The 17,775-nt window shown below is 42.2% G+C and overlaps 1 protein-coding gene across 1 annotated transcript in view; it reads left to right on the plus strand.

Moving 5' to 3' along the window:
* Window positions 1-17,775, plus strand: part of HCN4 (hyperpolarization activated cyclic nucleotide gated potassium channel 4) — a 221,849-nt gene that overhangs the window by 137,841 nt on the left and 66,233 nt on the right. The window contains exon 4 of the mRNA XM_077473378.1: window positions 16,371-16,589. Within this exon, the coding sequence (XP_077329504.1) occupies window positions 16,371-16,589 (219 nt within the window). The remainder of the gene's footprint in view (window positions 1-16,370; window positions 16,590-17,775) is intronic.

The following is a 17,775-nucleotide window of genomic DNA, read 5'->3' on the forward strand; positions in this document are numbered from 1 at the left end:
GGTAAATCCCTCTAATGGAGCTCTAGATAGCAGTGAAAAAAGGACAGGGGTTCTAAACCTTGTCAACTCTATCCAAAACCCCTTCACATTACAGTGCCCTCCCTTTATATCAGTGCCCTCAGTATCCCCCTTCGCATAACATTCCCATCTCCCCTTTACATCAACCCCCCCTTACCATTACAACCCCTTTTCTTACACAGCAGGTCTGGATGGATGACGGGAGCTGCCTAACCTCTCTTGTTAACAAGCAGGTGATTGGTGCTAGGACCAACCTGCATCCTTGGGACACTTAGGAGAGGGCACCTGGGCTGCTAAGTGGCACAGTTTTTCACATAGAACCGTCACACAGTCAGGGTCCGGACCGTGGTCCGCCTTTTAACTGCCTTTGTATTTTGGCTATAACAGCAGTTCAGTTCCTGCAGCATGTGAGGGAAATAATTTTTTTTTTGTAATATGGAAAGCTTAATTTTTAACTCCAGTGGTGCATTGCCAAATAGTAATGAGGAGAAGACCTCATATTACAAGGTGTCTCTGGTTTGGATAATTATTTGTAAGTGTATCACCTATAACTGTACTTTAAACTAACAAGAACCACATGAATGTCGTATGCATAATACAGAACATACAGTGCTTCACTTGTCTGAACATATACGGTATATATGTGAAATGAAGATCAGCTTGCCTTTGTTCTTGGCGAGTTTGAGCACCTGTCTGACACTGGATACTGTTGGGTAGTCCTTGTTAATGTAACAGAAACCCAGGAGTAATGTTTCAAGATGAACATTTAAGCAGAATGTGGAAAATTTATTTTCAAAAGTTGGTACATTATCAATTAGAAATAGTACATTGTTACATCTGTATTTTTATGCCAAAGGAAGTATTATCATTTCAAAAAAATAGAGTTTGACAATCAAGGAATGTTCATCAAAAGTTGTGATTTTGTTTCAAGTAGACAATTCCACACCATCATACTTTAATGCTGTATTTCATCTGATTTAACTTTTCCTGTATGTATGGACATTTCTTTTACAGTACAAAACCAATGTAATCATAGGACAGAGATACAAAAATCCAGGCTCTACTGACCCAACTGCCTACAATTAGGCATATTCCCTAAGCTTGACCGCATGTTTACATATACATACTTACCAAAACAGTCAGGGAAATGAAAAACTATGTTTCTTTGTTAGCACTAACTAAAGTGTATAGAAGGATTCAAAATTAAATTTAGAAGATCATTTATAAACCTGTTGATATAAATGAATTTAATTTTGATGTGCTTCACTTTGCACATTTTGCTTCTCTATGCTACATTATATTTGCAAATTGTGATGTCAATGTCACATGCTAAATGACAAAAACGATGAAAAAGTAGACAAGTTTGTTAAAAGGATAACAGCATAAAAAGGCAAAAAAGTAACTAAAAACCAATTAGACCCTCTTGAGTAAATAACCTCCCCTAACATCTGTCCATGGAAAAGAATATATTTGGTCTAAGGCTATCTGTAAAAAAAAAAAAAAAAAAATATGGGTATTATTTGCAACTTTTGTATAAAAACAAGAGATATATATGACTACATAATACATCTTTACAAATAAGCAAAGTTTAGAAACTATGGCAGCTATTTTAAATGGTAAAATAGATAAAATTCTGTTTGGTTCTTTTTTTTTTTTTATACTCAATGGTTTGTATGTCATGGGAATTTAAGAGTTTAATGTTTTCCAACTATTTGGTGTACTTTATTCAAAGACACCACCAGTGTTAATTTAGTTGACAAAAATATTTTCGTCAGATTTTTTGTTAAGGGCATGTTTTCATTGACGAAAACTAAATGAAAATCAATTCGAATTTTCATCATTAGACAAAAACTATGATGAAAATAAATTACAATATTTGTCAACAAACAAAAACGGAAAGAAAAATTTGAAGGAGGGATGTTACGTTACATGAACTTTGCTTTCCTCAGCGCTTCACCTTTAAAGCCTGTGGGTGATTCGCCTCCCACCAAGCAAGGTAGCAACTGTAGCATGCTTAGTGGAGTGATGTGCTAGCACTGTACAGCATTTACAGATGACCATCCAGAGTATTGTGTGCATTACAGGCCTCCTCAGACCGCCCAGAGAGCACTGTGTGCTATTACAGGCCTCCTCAGACTATCCAGAGAGCACTGTGTACTATTGCAGGCCTCCGCAGGCCATCTAGAGAGCACTGTGTGCTATTACAGGCCTCCTCAGACTATCCAGAGAGCACTGTGTGCTATTACAGGCCTCCTCATGCCCTCTAGAGAGCACTGTGTGCTATTACAGGCCTCCTCATGCCCTCTAGAGAGCACTGTGTGCTATTACAGGCCTCATCAGGCCTTCTAGAGAGCACTGTGTACTATTACAGGCCTCCTCAGGCCTTCTAGAGAGCACTGTGTACTATTACAGGCCTCCTCAGGCCCTCTAGAGAGCACTGTGTGCTATTACAGGTCTCCTCAGTTGACTGTCCAGAGCATTGTGTGCATTACAGGCTTCCTCAGACCATCCAGAGAGCACTGTGTGAGCCTCCTCAGACCATCCAAAGCACTCACAGTGCATTACAGGTTCCCAAACCTTAATATCATAAATAATAACATGTTATTAGATTTTTACTCCAGGAATATATAAGGAGTTTGGTAAATCTAGATAAATGCTTAAATAATGTATTATAATTTAACTAAACCCATTAGATGTTAGTCCATTAAAATGATTGTAATCAACTAAAATGTACTGTAGGTTTTAGTCAACTAAAATACAACTAAAACAATTTATGTAGCTAAAATAGGACTAAAATGAAAATGCATTTTAGTCAAGACTATGGCTAAAACTAAATCAAAATTTGACGTCAAAATTAACACTGGACACCAAATTAATAAAGAGGTGTATTTTGGTGGTAAAAGGTTTGCATGTTTTTTTTTTATCTCAAACAGAAAGGGTTTATTGAACATACGAGAAGTAACAGACATTTTCAGAGCGTATTTATTACATGTGAATTGCAGCTTATAGTATACAGAAAAAGGAGAAAATTAGTACAACGTAATCCTCTCTCTCACTCATGACTAAGTACAGAGTGTTTTTTTTTATTACAAGCGGATACCACTATCAGTTCTATTATTTATCTATTACATCCAGATATCTCATCCTGCATGTATTTTTATTTTTTAGATCAATTTGCCCTGTATAGGCTTTAAAATATGTCATCATATATCAAGTCTACTGGCGCTAGTCCAGACACAGCCAATCAGGGTGCCCAAAGTCTCTTGTACTTTGTGCCTGTCCCCCTATGCTGATATACAGTTGCAAAAAAAAAGTATGTGAACCCTTTTGGAATGATATGGATTTCTGCACAAATTGGTCGTAAAATGTGATCTGATCTTCATCTAAGTCACAACAATAGACAATCACAGTCTGCTTAAACTAATAACACACAAAGAATTAAATGTTACCATGTTTTTATTGACCACAACATGTAAACATTCACAGTGCAGGTGGAAAAAGTATGTGAACCCTTGGATTTAATAACTGGTTGAACCTCCTTTGGCAGCAATAACTTCAACCAAACGTTTCCTGTAATTGCAAATAAGACATGCACAATGGTCAAGAGGAATTCTTGACCATTCCTCTTTACAGAACTGTTTCAGTTCAGCAATATTCCCGGGATGTCTAGTGTGAATCGCTTTCTTGAGGTCATGCACAGCATTTCAATCGGGTTGAGGTCAGGACTCTGACTGGGCCACTCCAGAAGGCGTATTTTTTTCTGTTTAAGCCATTCTGTTGTTGATTTACTTCTATGCTTTGGGTCGTTGTCCTGTTGCAACACCCATCTTCTGTTGAGCTTCAGCTGGTGGATAGATGGCCTTAAGTTCTCCTGCAAAATATATTGATAAACTTGGGAATTAATTTTTCCTTCGATGATAGCAATCCATCCAGGCCCTGACACACCAAAGCAGCCCCAAACCATGATGCCCCCACTACCATACTTCACAGTTGAGATGAGGTTTTGATGTGCTGTGCTTCTTTTTCTCCACACATATTGTTGTGTGTTTATTCCAAACAACTCAATTTTGGTTTCATCTGTCCACAGAATATTTTGCCAGTACTGCTGTGGAACATCCAGGTGCTCTTGTGCAAACTGTAAACGTGCCGCAATGTTTTTTTTGGACAGCAGTGGCTTCCTCTGTGGTATCCTCCCATGAAATCCATTCTTGTTTAGTGTTTTACGTATCGTAGATTTGCTAACGGCGATGTTAGCATATGCCAGAAACTTTTGTAAGTCTTTAGGTGACACTCTAGGATTCTTCTTCACCTCATTGAGCAGTCTGCGCTGTGCTCTTGCAGTCATTTTTACAGGACTCCCACTCCTTGGGAGAGTAGCAGCAGTGCTGAACTTGCTCCATTTATAGACAATTTGTCTTACCGTGGACTGATGAACAGCAAGGCTTTTGGAGATAATTTTATAACCCTTTCCAGCTTTATGCAAGTAAACAATTCTTAATCATAGGTCTTCTGAGAGCTCTTTTGTGCGAGGCATCATTCACATCAGGCAATGCTTCTTGTGAAAAGCAAACCCAGAACTGGTGTGTGTTTTTTATAGGGCAGGGCAGCTGTAACCAACACCTTCAATCTCATTGATTGAACTCCAGTAGGCTGACACCTCACTCCAATTAGCTCTTGGAGATCTCATTAGTCTTGGGGCTCACATACTTTTTCCACCTGCACTGTGAATGTTTACATGGTGTGTTCAATAAAAACATGGTAACATTTAATTCTTTGTGTGTTATTAGTTTAAGCAGACTGTGATTGTCTATTGTTGTGACTTAGATGAACATCAGATTACATTTCATGACCAATTTGTGCATAAATCCATATCATTCCAAAAGGGTTCACATACTTTTTTTGCAACTGTATACGTTTTTCCAAACGGAGAGTGTTCCTCATTTGTGCAATCCATTCCTGTACTGTGGGCGGATCAGTGGATTTCCAGTGCCTTAGGATCAGCATATGAGCCTGCAACAGAGCTTGACCAATAGCCTGCTTCGGGATATCCTCCACATGGAGGTCATCTATTATCCCCAGCAAGCATGGTTTAGGGTCTAAAGGTATCAGTACCTGGAAAGCTCCATTAATAGTATCTATGACTTTCTTCCAATACAAATGCAGCTTCGGCCACCGCCATAGAAGGTGGATGAGATCTCCATGATCTCTGCAACATCTAGTGCAGGTAGCATCTGTGCTCACCCCCATGCGGGCTAGTCTGGCCGGGCTGTAGTGTACCCTAAGGAGTATATAAAGCTTGGATAATCTCTGTGCCACATTCAGCGAGCACAGGGGTACCGCCTGTAAGGCCTCCTCCCACTGTTCCTACTCGAATGCCCCAACATCCTGCTCCCACTGGGGCGCTGCCTGCAAAGGTGCATCCCCTAGGAAGTGGACCAGAAGCATGGCATAACAGCAGGATATAAAACCCTTGTAGGTATTTATTTCTAACAGGTAGTTAAAAATAGATGTAGAATCTAAGGCCGCGTACACACGCGGGGACTGTTCGCTCAACTTTGTCCGTCAAACAGTTTCAGCGGACAGTCCGCTCAAAATTAGCATGGACGGACTTGCCCACACACGACGAACGAACAGTCCGCTGAAACCGTGCGCGATGACGTGAACAGCACGTACGACGGGACGAAAAATACGACGTCCTATACACTGCAATGCAAACTTCGGCGTGTAAATCCTTTCTGAGCATGCGCGGAACTTAGTTTGACGAACAAGCCTACACACGAGGGGACTGTTCGCTGAAACAAAGTTTCAGCGGACAGTTTTTCGGAATTTCCGAAAAACTTTGTTCAGCAGACTGTCCGCTGAAACTGTCCGCTGAAAGCCCACACACGAGCGGACTGTCCGCCGAAACACTGTTCAGCGGACAAAGTTGAGCGAACAGTCCCCGCGTGTGTACGCGGCCTAAGTCCCAAATATCCATCCCACTCTGAGCATCTATCGCATGTTTTAGCTGCCTGTAATAGAAGTACATTGAGGCCGGCAGCTGGAAGGCCTCCCTAAGCTCCGGGAAAGATCTTAATCTGCCATCTTTAAAGAGGAAGTAAACCCTGATGGGTTTACTTCCTCTTTGATTCCCTGCAAAGGTAAAGCATAATGGACTACTATGCATCGCATAGTAGTCCATTACGTGTCACTTACCTGACACAGGAGCCAGAGAAGTCACCGCTGTCCCCTTGTGTACGGTGGGTCTTGCTGCCCCGGCGCTGTCATTCGGCAAAGCCGCGATTACGTCACTCCCGCGCATGCGCACGGGAGCCGCCACTCGTGACATATTGTCGTTGACAGCGGCGCGCTCAGTGTGCCTGCGCGCCGCTGTCTATGGTGCATGCGCCGTAGACAGCGGTGCCTGTGTTTTGGCAAATATCTCCTAAACCGTGTAGGTTTAGGAGATATTTCTTGGACCTACAGGTAAGCCTACATTAAGGTTGTAAGGGTTTACAACCACTTTAAAAATATGGATCATGTGAGACACACCGTATTGTTTCCATTTCATATATGGTAAACCCTTTCACTCCCTGAAGTGTCCTGACCTTATTCCAAACCTTCTCCATATGGGCATACGTTTATTAGATTTATTATATTTTAGGGCCTCTAAACCATCTGCTACTCCGCCCCTGATCGTGAAACTGAGTAGTTGGGCTGAAGAGTCCCGCAAGTTCAGTTCCATGTCCTGCTTAGGTCGCACAACCCGTTCTATGTTCTATAATTGTGAGGCTATGTAGTATAGCCAGCGATTGGGTAGGGCTAAACCATCTGCATCTTTTGGGCGTTGTAGTTGCTCAAGTTTGATTCTAGGAGGTTTTGTGAGCCATATAAATGATCTAAAAATTTAGTTTATAATTCTAAACTTTTTCAAAGGGATGACCGTTGGGGAGTTGTGTAACACGTAGAGTAATTGTGGCATGAGGATCATCTTTATCAAGCTTACCCTTCCCACTAGGGACAGTTTCAGCCTACTCCACACCTTGACCTGATCACGACAGTGATTAATCAGAGGGGTTAGGTTAAGATTTACATAGTCCAGCAGACCAGCCATGACCTGTATGCCCAGATACCTAAAGGAAGTGGACACCGGGATATCCTGCAGACTCTGTTGGTCAGGTTGGGGCTCGCGGTCCAACAGTAGGAGGGAGGACTTGGTCCAATTAATAACTAGACCAGAGTACTTCCCAAATTGCCCTATAATTTTCATTGCTTCTGTCAATGAAGTGGACGGAGAGCTGGGGGATGTGAGCGGATGAAGGTGCAGAGGGAGAGGGAGAGTTGGACGCTGTTAGAAGGAGAATCCTAATGAGATTAGGTCTGAATAATGTGTCTTGGTTTCAGGTGGACTGAACCCCGGACACAATTCAAAACCCGAACTGTCCGTGTGAATCCCGGACAAGTGGCAACCCTACTTTCTTCTGATTTACGCTCCTTTTTAGATCTGTCTAGGATATATATTGCACCACTTTTTGGATTATGGTGGGCCCAGGGGACACCCCAAAGTCGTGGGGAGCCTCTCCGGGAGCCCTTGGTCCTCATGGGTCCATGAACACTCTTATTTATTGCTGTTGTGTCAGCTCTCGTTGTTTCTGTTCATGTATCACCTCATTTTTGCCTTCCTTGTGCGATAACTCTTGTTACCACTTCAATCCTAGCCCCTGGAAGGGCATAACTTCTGCATGTTAGTTTTTATTTGGTTTTAACAAATAGCTATCGAAAACATAAAAATAAATTGTGCACTCACATTAAAAAAAATCATTGTTACCAAACGCTAATAGATAGCTGCAGCATGAATCGATCCTAGTACTATGCATGATGATGTCACATAAGGTGCTGCCCCGGCTGCTGGGCGCTAAGTGTGATGACATCACTATTTGATCAGCTACCCGACACTCTAGCTCCAATAGCTTAGTAGATATGCAAGGAAGAAAATGGAACGGTTACTGTTTTTCAGCCATAGGGAGTTCTGATCAATAGCACATAACGTAACTTTTAAAGGGGTGATTTGGAAAAAAGTAAATCTAAACTCTAAAGCCCCATACACACTATGAGATTTTGTGCCAATTTATTCCTTCAGATTTACCAAAACCATATAATATTAGGTCAAACCTTAGGAGTTTCAAATTGTATGCAATCAGGCAGGCCCTTGTACTACATGGTTTTGGTAAATCCGAAGAAAAAAATCAGCAGAAAATCCTAGTAGTGTGTATGGGGCATTACTGGATGAGATTTCATTTGAAAAAGTATTGTGCATCATAAACAATTGCCATGGCTTTCCATAAATGATGCGTTTGTTTTTTTTTTTGCATCTCGGCGCTCTGATTTCCTGATTTCCTCCAGCCTCTTTCATCTATTTCCTGTTTACATGCACTTGCTCCAGTGTCAGCTGCAGATCATTGCTCTGGACTGGCTTCTTGATCCCGTCAACAGAAAAGCATGCGTGTGTAACATGCATCATACATCTGCTTGTCGTCTCCATCAGAGGTGCCTGTGACTTGGGAGACAGGGACAGAGAGCTGTCACCCTATAACACAAAGAGTCTGAACAAGAACCAGATATCATTTGAATAAAGGCTGAAGATTTAACAAGATTGAAAGCATTTTGGAATTACATTAGCATGGTAAAGCTTATATGAGATTTTAGTGATTGGGTTTAGATCTACTCTAGAGGGATTTTTTTTTTTTTAAACAAAAATAGCATTTTAAATTATTCATGCAATTCTTTTAATTTATTTCTAACAATTTGTCTTGGGAAGATCACTGAAACATCTGCCCTATTTTCATTAGTACATGTTTACGTCTTCTGTGTTTTTCACTGCAGGTTACTGTTGTGTAAAATGCACATAATGTCCTGTCTATTTTTGGGAAAGGGGCTGTTTACCTTCAGTATTTGTGCCGTGATGCGTTCAAGGGTGCGTTTTGAAACTGCTGTATGCTGCAAAGCTTAGCCTGGATGCCGCAATCAGCATTTGCTAGGATTCCTTTATCACTGCATCTTCAATGTAAAACTGTGAAAGAGCTCTGAATTTAAGATCACACAAGTGATGCTGAATGTTGTCATTTATTAACAAAAATTGTCATGTTCATTCTCTGTGCTGGTCTGATGAACGGCTTCAACCCAGTGTAGCTTTTTATGTAAATCATCTTATTTCCTGCCACACGAATGACAGAACAATTCGCCCAAAAAATGCTGCAGAAGGATTTCTTTTGGACTGGATCATCCTTCTCTCACACATGTGTGATGCAGGAGAGTAATTCACATAAACGCTGTCCTCAGATGATATTGGTTCCATCAATTCAACACATAAAATACAGACAGCAGGGAATGGAATCACCCTATAGAAGATGAAATTCATTGGACACTGTCATATTTTATTTCAGCTTCATCTTAGCAATATCATATATTATCTTTATGTGTCTGCCTGTGATTTATTTTCTATTTTTGCTTATAGCATCCAAAACAGATAGGTTTGACTGTATTTGTTAGCATATACACTATGGGGGTTATTTACTAAAGGAAAATCCACTTTGCACTAAAAGTGCACTTGGAAGTGAAGTCGCTGTAAATCCGAGGGGGACATGCAAGGAAAATAAAAACAGCATTTTAGCTTGCATATGATTGGATGATAAAATCAGCAGAGCTTCCTCTCATTTCAGATCTACCCCTTATATTTAGAGCGACTGCACTTAGATTTGGAGCGACTGCACTTCCAAGTGCACTTGTAGTGCAAAGTGTATTTGCCTTTCTTAAATAACCCCCTATATTGTCAAAAGTACTGGGATGCCTGCCTTTAGACCCCTTTCCTGCTGGGGCAGTTTTCAGGCGCTTTAGAGCTAGAAATAGCCTTCGTCTGAAAACTGCCGCTCATTCATTCCAGTGTGCCTTTTCACACTGGTAGGGATGAGCTTCATGTTCGAGTCGAACATGAAGTCCTGCAAAGTCCTGCAAAGCCTGCGGAAGGATCTTCGGATCAAGGAGAGGGACCATTACTGGCTGGCCACTCTCCTTGATCCACGGTACAAGGGTAAGGTTGCCGACCTTATCTTGCCATCGCAGAGGGAGCAGAGGATGAGACATCTCCGGGAGGCCTTGCAGAAAGGTCTGTGCAATGCGTTCCCAGAGACTGGGAGGTTACAAACTCCTGGTCCTGGACAACGTGTTGCTGAGGCATCGGTCAGAAGGAGCGGTGGAGAAGGTGGCCGTCTGACTGATGATTTCAGACAATTTTTTAGTCCGCAGCCCCAAGGTATGATCGGTTCCAGCAACCATCACCAGCGTCTGATTTACATGGTGCAGGAATACCTAGGGGCAAGGTCAGACTTGGACACCTTTCCCACCGAAAATCCTCTGGCTTACTGGGTCTTGAGGATGGATCACTGGCCAGAGCTTGCACAGTATGCAATTGAGCTACTGGCCTGTCCTGCATCCAGCGTTCTTTCGGAACGCACCTTCAGTGCTGCTGGTGGCTTTGTTACCGATCACAGGGTGCGCCTGTCCACCGAATCAGTTGATCGACTGACCTTCATCAAGATGAATCAGTCTTGGATCACCCACAGCTACCAAGCACCTGAAGCTGATGTAACCGAATAATTTTTTTTGAAATATCACATCCCTTCAAGACTGCCTATGCTGATGCTGAGTGACTGTCCTGTTATGTTGATTGTCTATCCTTCCTCCTCCGCTGATATGTTGGAAGAACATTTCTGGTTCTGGGTGATGCCATCAGCCCAATTTTTCTGCCCCTGTTTAACAGGGGCGTTTAATTACAATTTTTGATGCAATGCTTTGCAGCAGGGCTAATTCCTGCAATAAAACTAGAGTATATGGGAGAGGTTGCAGTGTCGTGGCACCAGCACCAGTGCCTAAGGCCCAATTTTTCTGCCCCTGTTTAACAGGGACATGTAATTACAATTCTTGATATAATATTTCACAGGAGGGCCCGTTCCTGTGCCCACCCAGAGTAACTGTGAGGACTTATAGTGTTGTGGCACCAGCACCACAACCACCAAAGGTCAATTTTTCTACCACTGTTCAACAATGGCATGTAATTACAATTCTTGATATAATCGTTCACAGCAGGGCGCTCCAGCGCCCACCAAGAGTCACTTTGAGGGCTTACAATGTTGTGGCAAAACCAACACCTTGTTCCACCATTTCTGCAGAGCATATAGGGCAGGCCCCTACTTTCAAACATCCAGCTTACAAACATCTCCTACTTGCAAACGGAAGGGGACAACAGCAAGTGAGATGAAAAAAGATGTACGACAAAACAAATTATACAGGGGTGATAACCCTTCCCTATGTTTTCCAAAAAGCTTAAAAATAGTTTTTTTGACTGGAGCTACACTTTAAAAATGTACCAGTTGAAAATTACAAACAGATTCAACTTAACACAACAAACCTACACAGTCCCTGTCTTGTTTGCACCGCCTGTATACTGCTGTTCTGAGTATATAGGGCCTGGGGGCCACACGCATTTCCTTTTTTTAATATGGGTACGGGGTTCCCCTTAATATGCGTACAAGACCCAAAGGGGCTGGTAATGGGCAGGGAGGGCTACCCATGCCATTTTTCTCAATGATTTTCAACCATATTGCAGGAACCAGATATAACATTAAAACCGCAAGCAGTTTTAAATGATGTTATTTCCGTTTAATGTAATTTTGTGCAGGGACTATTCTAATCACGGGAAACACGTGGCACTTCACAGGTATACTACAGACACCCCCCAGGCACCATATTTAAAGGAATATTTCACTTTTTTTTTTCACTTTAATCGTCATTAAAATCAGTGTTCCCGCCAAAACGGCCATTTTTAAAAACATTTTAGGCATTGACCCATGTCCCCTGGGGCAGGAGCCAGGTCCCCAAACCCTTTTTAGGACAGTATCTTGCATATTAGCCGTTAAAATTAGCACTTTTAATTTAGAACGTTTGAGTCCCATAGACTTCAATGGGGTTCTAAAGTTCGTATGAATTTGGGGTCCGTTCGAAAGTTCTGGTGCGAACCGAACCGGGGGGTGTTCGGCTCATCCCTACACACTGGGGCGGTGCGCTTGCCGGAGCCAAAATAAGTCCTGCAAGCAGAATCTTTGGGGCGGGTTGGGAGCACTGTATACAGCGCTCCCAAAATGCCCCCGCCCATTGAGCAGCAGTTTTTAAAGCAAATTAAATCACTGCAAAACTAGAGTTTTTAGCCCCTTTTTGGGGATTAAAAGCGCCCGCTTAAACAGCAGTAAAGCGCAGCTAAAACGAATGGCGCTTTAGCACGAACATGGCCGTGGCCCCAGTGTGAAAAGGGTCTTACACTCACATGAACTTTAATGGCCTCCCAGTCTTAGTCCATAGTGTTCAATATTGAGTTGGCCCACCTTTTTCTGCTATAACAGCTTGAACTCATCTGGGAAGGCTGTCCACAAGGTTTAGGAGTGTGTCTATGGGAATGTATGACCATTCTTCCAGAAGTGCATTTGTGAGGTCAGGCACTGATGTTGGACGAGAAGGCCTGGCTAACTCTAATTTATACCAAAGGTGTTCTTTTTTCAAATCCTTTGTTTATTTCAAAAGACAAAAAAACACAGAACATGACATTATCACTTATATAAAGACAAAAAATAACCAAAAATTCTGATATGTCGAGCTAACAATGCCCGTTAGAACTAACCTTTCAGGATACAAATATATATGCCTGACTGGGCCTATCAGCCATTCCCCATAGATACATCAAGCATATTATTAGCAAAAACATGAACCATTGTTTCATCATACTTAAGTAGTAATTCTATCAGCTTATAACCTGTTGCCCTACGTATCCCAGTGTTTCACGTCTCAGTTTTTTCCAAATGTATTAAACCAGAAATGCAACAAACAAACCAAAAAGGAAAGGAAAAAGGGAAGGGAAGGGCAGGTTGCCAATCCCTCATACCACAGCATCAATGTTGTCAATGAAGCTGGTGGTACAGGAAGAAAACAGCTGCAGAGCAGAGCCCATAAGCTGATACTTCCTGTACAGCGCCGGCTTTTGCCACAAGCAGAGTCTATGGCACAGTTCAGTTAACCCACAGGATAGACACAGGTGCACTCAGTGGGAAATCAGTTTATGCCCTTTTCACTTGATCGGGCCCTCAATTCGCCTCTACAGAGTGGCAGATGTAAACAGACTTTTGTGCGTTTACTCCCGCCTATCTCCAATCCGGTCCTAAAAATCAGATGAAAAAATAGAAGGGAGTTCGCCCCCTTCCATCTGGGTGGATTTGGAGGGCCTATAGAGTAGTCATGACCTGTCCTCTGCCCGCTCCACTCATTGTGGCCCACGACAGGATACCAAGTTGCTTAAGTGGCCCTCGCTCTTAAAAAGGTTGGGCACCCCTGGTGTAAATACTTTTGACAATATAGTGTACAGGCATAAATGGGGTTTATTTACTAAAGCTGGAAAGTTCAAAATCAGGCTCACTTCTGCATAAAAACCAATGAGCTTCCAGGTTTTATTACCAAAGATTAATTGAACAAGCTGGGGTTAGAAGCTTGTTGGTTTCTATGCAGAAGGGAGCCTGATTTTGCACTTTTCAGCTTTAGTAAATAAACCCCATTGGTACTTAAAAGTGAGGTATGCCTGTATTTACATATATAAACATACATTTCTGCCCTTTCCCATATTATGTCAGCCTATCAAACCTAAAGTGTTTTCATTCTATTTCTTAGAATGACTAACTATTGTCTTATCCCTTTCACGACTAAAGCCGCGTACACACGGGCGGACTGTCTGGCTAACTTAGTCCGTCGAAACACATTTCAGCGGACAGTCCGCTCGTGTGTGGGCTTCAGCGGACTTTTTCAGCGTGCAGTCTGGCAGACTAAGTATTTCGGAATCTCCGTAATATTGTCCGTCAGACTTTGGTTTCAGCGGACAATCCGCTCGTGAGTAGGCTAGTTCGACGGACTAAGTATGGCGCATGCTCAGAAAGGATTTACACGGCGAAAGGTTGCATTGCTGTGTATTGGACTTCCTATTTCTAGTCCCGTCGTACGTGCTGTACACGTCATCGCGCAAACTTTCGACGGACTGTTTTGCATCCGTGTGTGGTCAAGTCCGTTCATTCGAAAGTAGGACGGACTGTCCGTCGGATTGTCTGATGGACTAAGTTGGCCATACAGTCCGCCCGTGTGTACGCGGCTTTAGCCTATTTTTGGCATTTGGTGTTTACAAGTTAAAATCCATATTTTTTGCTAGAAAATTACTTGGAACCCCCAAACATTATATATATTTTTTTAGCAGAGACTCTTGAGAATAAAATGGCGATTGTTGCAATATTTTATGTCACACGGTATTTGCGCAGCAGTGTTTTAAACGCAACTTTTTTGGAAAAGGGACACTTTCATGAATTAACAAAAAATGAAACAGTAAAATTAGCCCAATTTTTTTGCATAATGTGAAAGATAATGTTACGCCTAGTAAATAGATACCAAACATGTCACACTTTATAATTGCACGCACTCGTGGATTGACGACAAAGTACGGTACCTAAAAATCTCAATAGGCGACGCTTTAATTTTTTTTTTTTACGGTTACCAGGTTTGCATTACAGAGGAGGTCTAGTGCTAGAATTATTTCTCTCGCTCTGACGATCGCGGCGATACCTCACATGTGTGATTTGAACACCGTTTACATATGCGGGCGCGACTTTCGTATGCGTTTTCTTTGCTTCGCGGTCTTACGGGGACGGCGGGCGTTTTAAAATTTATTTATTTATTTTTTTATTTTTTTTATTTATATTAAAATGACTAAATTGTTTTTAAAAAATAAATAAAAATGTGATCACTTTTATTGCTGTCACAAGGAATGTAAACATCCCTTGTGACAGTAATAGGTGGTGACAGGTACTCTTTATGGAGGGATCGGGGGTCTAAAAGACCCCCCACCCCTCCTTTACACTTCAATGTATTCAGATCGCCGAAAACGGCTATTCTGAATACCGTATATTTTTTTTAAACCGGCGCCATTGGCAGCCGAGTAAACGGGAAGTGACGTCATGACGTTGCTTCTGTGTTTACGATTAGGATACTGGAACGAAGCCGATTACGGCTTTGTTCCAGTTCCTCCCCAGCAGCCGGAGGCGCAGGTGTCCTATCATATAAGGTCCCCATCCAATAGTTTCTGCTGTGTACTGCGCATATGCAGTACACAGTAACACAGATTCCGAAAATTGCCGAGGATGAACGGCGCCTGCGCCGTGAGTCCAGGTTCTATCCCCACTATCCAAGTGGACATAGAGTAGGAATATAAAAGAACCGAGCGCAGCAAGGCCGAGCCCGAAGCGTGGCCAGCAAAGCTCGCCCACCAGGGGCCCTCTAATATTCACAACCCTATGTCCGCTTGGATGGTGGGGCTACCACCTCCACTCACGGCGCAGGTGCCGTTCAGCTTTGGAGATTTTCCGAAGCTTCGTCTGCTCCGTACTGCGCATGCACAGTACGGGGCGGACACTATATCATGGCCGGACACTATATGGCAGAACACCGGATCTTGAATCGGTGCTCCTGATCGAGCGGGAGCACCGGTAACAGCAACGGGAGGGGGACTTTTAGCCGCATCGGTTGTTATGGCTGGAAAGCCAATCGTCCGCTGAAAAAACGGTACCGGGATGATGCCTGCAGGTGCGGGCATCATCCCAGTATACCCCCCCCCCCCCGGAAGCCGAGTACGCAGATCTGCGTACGCTCGGCGGGAAGGGATTAAAATTGATTTTGGTGAGTAGAGTTGAGCTGTGTGGTTATAAAACGAATCCATGGCTAAGTTGTGTGTGGTTTGTATCAAGAATCTAAATCCACGGTCTTGCTTTTCCTTTTAGGCTTTATGTAATTCGTATAAAAATCTAAATCCTTATACGTACTAGTTTACAGCTCATGCAATTTGCACCAGAAAACGAAATCCTAAACTCAAATGAATGCTACTGTTAAGCCCTGCTGACTATGATAGCATAATCTCTTCAGATTAGCAGGGAAATGGACTCCATAGGTAGATGTCATACTTAGACACAAGGGAAATCAAATTTGGGCATATTCCAGCAATACTGCTAATGGACACTGAAACGTTTTGGAGTACGACTATTTTAGCTGTTCAAAGAATAGATTTATAACTTTGATCATGTTCAACATTGTCTGTAACAAAATCATAGCAATAATTAACATTTTCCTTACTGAGCTAGCTGATGTTGCACAGGGTTTGAAAAAAAAAAAAAAAAACTAGCGCTTAACAGTTCTCTTTAAAGCCTGTGATTATAATGGGAAACTATATTTTTTTTATGTTGCAGAATGCCTCATGGGGAAAGCAGTACTCCTATGCCCTTTTCAAAGCCATGAGTCACATGTTGTGCATTGGGTATGGTCAGCAGGCACCAGTGGGTATGTCGGATGTCTGGCTTACTATGCTAAGCATGATTGTTGGTGCCACTTGCTATGCCATGTTCATTGGCCACGCCACTGCGCTTATCCAGTCTTTAGATTCATCACGTCGGCAGTATCAAGAAAAGGTAGGTGGGATGTGTTAAGTGGTGCATAAGTCTAATGCCCTGTACACACGGTCGGACATTCCGACGACAAAATCCATCTGATTTTTTCTGACGGATTTTGGCCCAAACATGTCTTGCATACACACGGTCGCACAAAGTTTTCAGAAAATCCGATCGTTCATAATGAGGTGACGTACAACACGTACGACGGGACTATAAAGAGGGCAGTAGCCAATAGCTTTCTTCTCATAATTTATTGTGAGCGCGCATGGTACTTTGTCCGTCGGAACGGTCTACACACGATCGGAATTTAAACGATCAGATTTTGTTGTCGGAAAATTTTAGCTCCAGCTCCCAAACTTTGTGTGACGGAAAAAGTCCAAAGGAGCCCACACAAGATTGGATTTTCCGACAACACGATCAGATCGCACATTTTCCGTCGGAAAGTCCAACCATGTGTACAGGGCATTAAGCCCCATACACACTATCAGGTTTTTTGCTGATTTTTTACCTTCAGATTTACCAAAACCATATAATATGAGGCCAAACCTTAGGAGTTTCAATTTGTATGCAATCAGACAGACCCTTGTACTACGTGGTTTTGGTAAATTTGAAGACTAAAATCAGCAGAAAATCTGATAGTGTATATGGGGCTTAAGGAGGTATTATTTTTTTCATTATTTACTGTTAATGAAATTAAGAATTTTAATGGAAAAACATTGAATGCACGTAAATGAATAATGACTGACTAGGACAAGTTTATAGCATTAATCTGCACTGTGTCAGATATGTATTGTGAATACAGTTTTATAAAGTGTTAACTGTACTTACATATGGCATTGTGCTCACTCGTCTGCTGCTTGAAAGAACTACATTTTCAGATCCTGTACAGTTCTGCCATGCAACCTCTGCAAAGCAGGAGTCTGAGGGATTTCACATTCACTCAATGTTGCTGAATTATCGCTCCACGCATGGAAAGGCATTATTGCTTAGATGTGAGATACTGCTTAAGGTAGTTGATCTTTTATCATTTTTTTTTTAAAGCTGTAAGACTGTACTTCTAATATAGCCAGTGGATCTTTGCCTTATGCCAGTGTCTGTATGGGTCCACCATCACATGAGCAAATGACTACCTGGGCTAAGAAAATAAATACATGTACCACACACCAACATTGCTATACAAAAAGTTAGTGGTGCTGGCAGTTAC

This window comes from Lithobates pipiens, unplaced genomic scaffold (genome assembly GCF_037356315.1).
Source record: "Lithobates pipiens isolate NorthernLeopardFrog02 unplaced genomic scaffold, aLitPip1_a1.2 Scaffold_8, whole genome shotgun sequence".
In the NCBI taxonomy this organism is placed as follows: Eukaryota; Metazoa; Chordata; class Amphibia; order Anura; family Ranidae; genus Lithobates; species Lithobates pipiens.